We start from the raw sequence: 9141 nt of genomic DNA on the forward strand, positions 1-9141 counted from the left end.
CAGCAGAAAACTTTTGCTGTGCACAGAGACTCTCATGTGGCGGGAAAATTCCATCGTGCCGAGGCACTAAAATCATTGGGTTGTGACAGCTTATAGTATGAATAAAGGCTATATTAAGATTTATACTAGGGCTGACAGACTATTAATACCAATTTAATTGTGAGATTTAAAAAAAAAATAGTCATGATTAATTTTTTAATTGTACAGTTTAAATAGCATCCCCACACCCAACATCCTGGAGCCCATGCACCCTGTAGCTCCTCCCCACCACCACCAACAGTACACCACCAACAGCTCCAGCCCCAACCCCAGCCTGCCCTGCACGCACTCTGGACTCCAGCCTGCCAGAGCAGACCAGTTAGAATCCGCATGCACAGCCCCAACCCTAGCCCACCCCATACCTGGTCCACACACATTCGTCCATGCTGAGCAGCAGCAACTGCTGGGCAGAAGCTGCTGCTTGGTATGGGAGAAAAGTAGCCCCCTCCACCCTCACCACTGCTGGGCCCTTCTTGCTGTAGCTGCCTGGAACCCATGCTCAGGCTGCCCTGCAGCCCCTCTGCACTGCTACAGTTAACCTGCTGAGTGGTCTGGAGACAGCAGTAGCAGTGGCAGAGAGGTGCTGCAGGGCAGCCTGAGCACAGGGAGGCAGCTGCAGCAAGAAGGGCTCAGCAGTGGGGCTGGGGGATGGACACACGACTGTTTGGCTTTTTTTCTTTTCTCTCCCCCCCCCCCCCCCCCAAGCAGTAGCTTCTGCCCGGCCACTGCTGGCTCTATATTTTGCCCATTCCTGGTCAAAACTGGCTCAATTTAAAGCTTGTTAAAAAAAAAATTAATGCATTAATTTATTTTTGTGTTAATGGTATCCATTAACTGTGATTAATTGACAGCCCTAGTTTATACTATAGTTTCTCACACCAAACTGGGTATGCGTGTCGAGCAGGGAAGCTAATTTTCTGCCCAGGATAGAAGCATTCTCCTTTAATTCATGCCCCCCACAATATAGCAGCTGTTGCATAACAATCATCTCTTTTTAATGGTCTTGTTGTTCCGCTAATCAAGCTAAGCTTTTACTAGGGCAATTTCACAATCTACTGGCTGCTGCTGGTATCTCCTCCTATTTCACAGCCTTTGACACTTTTAAACATTTTTTTTAAATATTAGATTGACCCATGGAAACCAGTCTTTAGTAGCAGCTAGGGTTTCAGGTAGTTAATCAGGAAAGGGAGAGTGAATCAGCTGAAAATTAGGCTCTGTCCTGACTCCAGCCATATTCTGCCTTTAAAAAAAACAAGGGGCATATAATATTCCAGGGTGTGTTGTATGCAACAAAATATAGCATGCATTGAATAGTTGCTGCCTGCCTATTTTGAACTGCATTGCAGTAAGACCTAGCAGGTTCCTGGAGGCAACAACAGAACCCTGAGGAAAACGGGGAAGTATGTCACCATGTGCATATCAGCACCAGAAGTAATCCTCTTTAGACTAGTTAAAATTAACAAATAAGAACTAATTAAGATACCTGCTGCATCACTACTTTATTGTATTGTTTTTGGTGTTTTTGTCTGAAAAATCCTTGCAGAAGGAAGTTTGCACAAAGATGCACCAAACAGGCATTTCTAAACCTTCCTTAGCTTTCAGTGCATCTCTGCTCACAGTTGTTCAAACTGGTTTTTCATGGCAGACCTAAGGAGTCCAAAGTATATGACATTCTCTCTACTTTAGCATGGAGGGCAGTGTCTGGGAAACACAAGCATCCCATTACTGACTAGATAGAATAAATTTAGCAAGGACTCTAGAGCAAATACCTCCTTTTAGAAAATAATGAACTCTTGCTAGTTTGGGTACTTGTAACGGGGACCATACATTAAGTCTGAATCACCTTTAAAAAAGTACTTTTTAGCTTCACGTTGCCCCTTTAAGATTGTATTGCCCCCTTTTTAGAGGCATGTTTTAACTGACTTGTCATACATAGTCTGGAACTATAAATGAAGCCCTTGTCTCCTGAACTATAGTCCAGCATTCTCAACTCAGACCATACCTCATCTGTCCTCTAAAAGTGCCTGAATAACAAACACTACTTCTGGCACCTTCTACCAAAATAGTCATATATCGCATGACATGGCACTTGTTTTTTTCCAGATTTGTTAATCCATATGCACTACTGGCTAATAATGTAGTACTCTTGGCTTTCTACTGTGGTGGTGAGGATTTGCATTTAGAACTTGGAAATACAAAGCATCTCCTGCTAACTCACTACAAAATACACTAGGTGCCTATTTCTATGTACTTAAGTGGACTAGTACACCACAGTTACCAGCCACCTGCCTTCATTCCACAAAAGTTACCTCCTTGCAATGGTTTCTGTTAACAAAAGCATGAGATGAATCTAGACCCTCTCTACAGTCAGAGACTCCCTAAAATGTATTTACCTTTAAATGAACAAAGTCCAGGCAGAATAAAAATAACATTAAAATATCACCATCTCAATCTGCACAGGACACCACCACCTGTGTTCCCAAGCTCTATAATGAAGAGTGGTGTCTTGTACTAACTGGAATTTACAATTCGTGTTTTCTGTCAATTGTCTTCCATCTTGTAGGACATCGAAGACCTAGATCACTATGATATGAAGGAGGAAGAGCCAGTTGATGGAAAGAAATCTGAGGATGAAGGCATTGAAAAAGAGAACCTGGCAATTTTAGAAAAAATCAGAAAGAATCAAAGGCAAGACCACCTAAATGTAAGTATATCTGAGTATTGGATTTTAATTTATGTGCAGCACTTGCCTATGCTTTGTCTACCAAATAAAATCTTCTACTGCTTATGTAAAACATTCTGACTTATTTCTACCATTTTTGGGCCAAGTAGCTTCAGGCCCTGAAACTTGCTCTGATACTCCATTTAGCTGGTTTAGTGAAACAGCTTCTAAAACTCCGAAGTTAATTGATCACTAGATGCAACTTCTCGAAAACCCTTGGCTCTAAATGAGTTTTGCTGCAAGCCTGCATCCCAAAGAAGTGCTATGACTACTTCAAAGTGCTCTGTTGCATGCCTCTTTCAGTTGAGTTAAAATATGCCAGTTTAAATGTAATTTGTTTGGTCAAGGTGGATTAAAGAATTCTTGGATTTCAGCTTTAAAAATGACTGACTGGAGAAAAGGGTGAGAGAGCGCAACTTTTTCACCCAGATCCATTTTTCACACTGCTTAGCACTATTACTAATTGCCAGTGCTATCAAGCCATCTCCTTGGCTGATTTTCCTTTCTAATTGTTCCCCTACTTGCCTTCTGTGTTATCAGGGGGCTGTCTTCACTGCAAAATGAACATAAAGCAGGTTGTGATTATAAGCTGTTTCTCTGGGAGAGACTGATTAACCAGACACATGCAAAAGTGATCTCTAAAGGAATCAACCCTTATATTGTAAACCCTGGAGCTCATGCTTTTAAGGGGATTTTCCACACTTGTATACTCTCAGCTTATGCCAAAGAAGATGGTGTATGGCTTGTTTGTGTACCTCTTGATTAAACTCTTTTTTTTTAAACAGATAGTAACAAAACTGGCTTTCAGCACAGAAGCAGGATGTAGACTGCAAAATCCCTCCTCCTTTCCTGTGCACTTCAGGTTTTAGAATTTCAGGGTTGTCCCTTCCACAAGCAGTGGCAACAAGGAGGCAGTTGCTCTCTACCATACTAAAAATTTATAAAAAATAAATAAAATTTATAAAATAAAATTTTAAAATCTATTTATAAATTTTAAAAACCTTTTCTGCCAACCAAAACTACTTCTAAAATAATGGAAACAAGATCAAAGGGATTGTAGCTTGCTTGCTTTAAACAAGGTAAGTTCTGTCACCTGTTTTCATTTTAATGCTCATACAGGGTTCATGAGTGCTCCATAAAGTATCATGCCTGTGATTTTCATCATGATTATTGGTCAACAAATCCTTAATTTTCATCTGAACCTTAGGATCTGGTGGTTTCTCCTCCTGTTCACTGCCATCAGAGTTCAAACTGAGTGGAGGAGAGGAGCACTTAATGAAAAGACATAGAATCATAGAAAATTAGGGTTGGAAGGGACCTGAGGAGGTCTAGTCCAACCCCCTACTCAAAGCAGGGCTGTCCCCAACTATATCATCCCAGCCAAGGCTTTGTGTACCTGGGTCTTAAAAAGCTCCAAAGACGGAGGTTCCACCACCTTTCTGAGTAACCTGTTCCAATGCTTTGCTACCTTCCTAGAAAGAGGTGTTTTTTTTCCTAATATCTAACCTAAATTTCCCTTGCTGCAACTTGAGGCCATTGTTCCTTGTTCTGTCATCTGCCACCACTAAGAACAGTCCAACTCCCATCCTCTTTGTAACCACCCTTCAGGTAGTTGAAGACTGTTGTTAAATCACCTATCACTCTTTTCTCTCCAGACTAAATAAGCCCAGTTCTCTCAGCTTCTCTTCATAAGTCATGTGCCCCAGCTCCCAAACCATTGTCATTGCCCTCCACTGGATGCTCTTCAATTTGTCCACATCCTTTCTGTAGTGGCGGGGGTGGCAAAACTAAACATAGTACTCCAGATATGGCCTCACCAATGCTGAATAGAGGGGAATAATCACTTCCCTTGACCCTTCTGGCAACACACCTAGCAATGCAGCCCAGTATGCCGTTAACCTTTTGGCAACAAGGGCACACTGCTGGCTCATATTCAGCTTATTGTCTCCTGTACCCCCCTGGTCCTTTGCAGAGCTGCTGCTCAGCCCTGAGCCTGTACGGGTGCATGGGATTGTTTTGTCCTAAGTGCAGGACTTCGCATTTGTCCTTATTGGACCATGAAGGTTCATCTAGGATAACTTTCTATCCTTTCTCTGCATTATTTAGTACTCCCTGCTGGCTGTCTTAGCTGCATTTTACCTGCTGCACAATCTCCCTAAGAATCAAACACCTGAGAAGCTCGAGTTTTTATGTAACCTTTTTTTTCCTTTGAGAAAATTAGTAGCTCTCACAAGGGATGCAGATTTTCCCAGGTCAGACTGTAAAGACCTTTGTTTCACATACCCTGTGTACCTCTAGATACCTGATGGTGACCTGCATTATTCAGGAACTGATTCAGTGTGACCTGGATAACTGACAAACAAAGCAAAGTATGGCAAAATATTATTAAAAAAATAAAAGCTTGACTTTTAAGCTTGGCAGATTTAATCCAAAATATGATTGTCTGGAGAGGATTGAAGGGAACAATGTAGTCCCTCCCTTCCATTGTTATATCTATTCTAGACTCTGACTTCAGGTAAACAAAAGTAAAGAATATCATACAGTTTCAAATATTATCTTTAACTTCCTCTCTGGGGGTGTATTGGTTTTTTGGGGGGTTTTCCCTTTACAAATAGGCCATGGCCAAAATTGTTTTTGGGAGCAAAAGCAGTCATCAAACTGAACTGCACTAGTGCTCCTAGGACTCATTCAGATATGACTTGTGGTTGTGCATACTCTTAAAGGTGTAGTTATGTATAGAGCTTGTGGCAGATGCTACTTAAAACTTAAGACTTGCATAATTAAAAAAAACCCTTTTGCACAGAAGCTGGAGGTCATGGTATAGTCATTCGAACTCTTCTTTTGAAATTAAATGTAGCTGAAAATAGGTCATGTTTAGTATTAACTTTAACTGATGTTGTTTTGCTTGTAAAATATATTTTTAAAAGCTGCTCATTTTCTTTCCCTACAGACTTGTTCTCTTCCAGTTGGCAGACATTGGGTTCTCTTTTCTCCCTCTGTCTGTAGTGGAACTGAAATGAACATTGCTGGTTTGTTTGACAACAGCAGATTCAACTTGCATAATAACAGTTCCTCATGCCAAGACACTCTTGTTGATGCCAGTGCATAAACAAGGTCAGCTGAGTACAGGGAATTGTGTATTCTGCTGCTGCTGAGGAACCGCAGTCCCTTTGTGGGTAATGAGATATAGTAGCCACTGTCCTAGATAAATATCTTCTCAAAGACCTCATCCTTCGGACTTGAGAACTGAAAGCTATAGCTGCACTGCTGATCCAAAAGAGAATGTGTTAATCAAGATGCTAGTGAAGCTCTCTATCCTTGTATACATACCCACCAGGTGTAACTATAGCAAAATATTGGCCCCACCTCAAATGCTAGGGAATATGTTCTACAAGCCCAACTTTGCATATAAACTCATTGAGAATTTACGTAGTGCTTTGAGCCACAAATGCAGTTCTTAAGTGTCCAATTTTATTTCATTTTTACACAAACTATTGCTCTTCAATACATTTCCCATCTTCTACAGAGAACAGCAAAACAAGCAAAGCTGAACAGAAGTGGAGTGGAAGACATTTTAATTGTTAATGTTTAAACGATAAAAATGGGAATAGGGAAGTGGCAGGCAGTAACTATACAGTGTCTGTTCACAAATACAATGATTCCAAATTTGTAATGTAACTGAGAAACATGACGTAGAAGGAAACTCTTCAATAAGCTGAAACACAAAGTAGCTTACGATTAGTAGAAACTATGAACAAACGACTAGGGAGGAGTATACGGGTATACTCAGGCATGCAGAGATGAAATCAGGAAGGCCAAAGTGCAATTGGAGTTAGTTATCAAGGGTCATGAAGGATAACAAGAAGGGTTTCTACAAGTATGTCAGCAACAAGAGGAAGATCAGGGAAAGTGTGGGTCCTTTATTAAATGGGAGAGGCAACCTAGTGACAAAAAGTGCATAAAAAGCTGAAGTACTCAATGCACCTCAGTCTTCACGGGCAAGGTCAGCTCCCAGACTACTGCACTGTTTGAGGAGCAGGTGAACAGCCCTCAGTAGTGAAAGAACAGGTTAGGGACTATGTAGAAAAGCTAGACGTGTACAAATCCATGGGGCCAGACGGTATGCATCCGAAGGTGCTGAGAGAGTTACCGATGTGATTGCAGAGCTGCTGGCCATCATCTTTGAAAGCTCATGGTGATCCGAAGAAAGAGGTCCCGTACTATTGGAAAAGGGCAAACATAGTGCTCATCTTTAAGAAATGAGAGGAGGAGGATCCAGGGAACTACAGACCAGTTGTCTTCACCTTGGCCTCTGGGAAAATCATGGGGCAGGTCCTCAAGGAATCCATTTTTAAATGATTGGAGAAGGTGAATAGGAACAGTAGGCATGAACTCACCAAGGGCAAGTCATGCCTGACCAACTTGACTGCTGTCTATGATGAGATGACTGGCTCTGTGGACACGGGGAGACCAGTGGACATGATGTGCAATTACTTTAGCAAGACTTTTGATATGGTCTCTCTCAACATTCTTACAAGCAAGCTAAGGAAGTATGGGTTGAATGAATGGACCGTAAGGTGGATAGAAAGCTGGCTGGATGGTCGGGCTCAGGGGGTAGTAGTCAACGGCTTGATATCTAGTTGGAAGCCTATATTGAGTGGAGTGCCCAAGGGTCAGTCCTGGGGCTGGTTTTGTTCAGTCTTCATCAACACCCTGGAAGATGAGATGGAGTGCACCCTCAACAAGCTTGCACATGACAACACCAAGCTGGAGGGAGTAGTAGATACACTGTAAGGTAGGGCTAGGATTCAGAATGACCCAGAAAATTGGAGGATTGAACCAAAAGAAATCTCATGAGGTTCAACAAGTACAAGCACAAAGTCCTGCATTTAGGACAGAACAAATCCCATGCACTGGTACAGGCTGGGGACTGAACTAGCTGGGCAGCAGCTCTGCAGAAAAGGACCTGGGGTTACCATGGGTGACTGATGCCACCTTAGTCAGGTGTTTCTTCTCCTGCTGCAGCCAATCTCACCAAGGGGGGGTGGGGCATGGCAAAACTTACCAACTGGTGAGTGGCGCTCGCACTCCCCGGCCAGCGCTCACAGGGGGGGCACCAGTGCTGCTGCCTGCCCCCCCGCCCATTGCCTAAGTGGGGAGCACAGTTGGTCAGGGGGTGTACCAGCACTCAGGGGGTGCACATGCACCCCCTACGCATCGGGGTTACAGTAAACAATAAACTGAATATGAACCAACAGTGGTGCCCTTGTTGCAAAGAAGGCTAATGGCATACTAGGCTGCATTAGTAGGAGCATTGCTAGTATATCGAGGAAGGTATTTATTTTCCTCTCTTCAGCACTGGTGAGGCCACATGTGGAGTGCTGGGCAGGGGAAGTCCTGATCATTGGGGAGGCAAAAACCATGGTATTAAATATGCCACTGTTTTTGGCTCCCTATGGTGATTTGTGGAGGGGTCCCAGTGGACCTGCCACTTGTTGCTGACCAGATAGGAGGCAAAAACTGCAGCATATTTAAAACTGTGGTTTTTACCTCCTGGTTATAAAGAACGAGCAGCATGTGGGGGCTCCAATGAGGCCCTGCGATGGGTGCAAATGAGGGAAACTGCAAGATTAAAGGAGCCACCACCCAGTGAACTTCCTGTGCAAATTCCAATGACCACTACTTATGAGGAGAGGCTGACGGAACTGGGCTTATTTAGTCTGGAGAAGAGAAGACTGAGGGGACATCTAATAGCAGCCTTCAACTACCTGAAGGGCAGCTCCAAAGAGAATGGAGTGGTGGCAGATGACAGACAGGGAGCAATGGTCTCAAGTTGCAGCAAGGGAAGTTTAGGTTAGAAGTTAGTTTCTCTTAGTAACCTTTTTTTACTAGGAGGGTAGTAAAGCATTGGAACAAGTTACCCAGAGAGGTTGTGGAATCTCCATCTTTGGAGCTTCTTAAGACCCAGCTAGACAAGGCCTTGGCTGGGATGATCCTGCTTTGAGCAGGGAGTTGGACTAGATGACTTCCTGAGGACCCTTTTGACCCTAATTTCCCATGATTCTATGACTACTTTAGCAAGAGCTTTCTGACTGATGTCCTCATCATAAGTGGAAGGAGGAAACATTATTTAGGGGGGCTGAGCATGCGTGTGCATGCCACCCCGCACCCCAGCAGTTAAGTCTGTGGAGGATGGGGTAGGACAATGGAAAAAGGGCCGGGGGGAGGCAGATTGAGCCCCAGTGAGGGAGCGAGGCAGGGGTAGAGGCTGGGAGGAATGGGGCCCTGGGTGGGCCGGGTGGTGGAGAAATTGGAGCCCAGGGGCTCCTCCAGGGCCATGGGAGGCTCCTGTTGCACTGCGCACCTTGGCAGAGGCCCCC

The 9141-nt window shown here is 43.6% G+C and overlaps 1 protein-coding gene across 1 annotated transcript in view; it reads left to right on the forward strand.

Moving 5' to 3' along the window:
* UBE2Q2 (ubiquitin conjugating enzyme E2 Q2) overlaps nucleotides 1–9141 on the forward strand; it is a gene marked incomplete at its 5' end in the record, with an annotated part of 60553 nt that overhangs the window by 18166 nt on the left and 33246 nt on the right. The window contains one exon of the mRNA XM_014521591.2: nucleotides 2603–2743. Within this exon, the coding sequence (XP_014377077.2) occupies nucleotides 2603–2743 (141 nt within the window). The remainder of the gene's footprint in view (nucleotides 1–2602; nucleotides 2744–9141) is intronic.

The sequence above is a fragment of the Alligator sinensis genome, unplaced genomic scaffold (genome assembly GCF_000455745.1).
Source record: "Alligator sinensis unplaced genomic scaffold, ASM45574v1 scaffold954_1, whole genome shotgun sequence".
NCBI classification, from domain to species: Eukaryota; Metazoa; Chordata; order Crocodylia; family Alligatoridae; genus Alligator; species Alligator sinensis.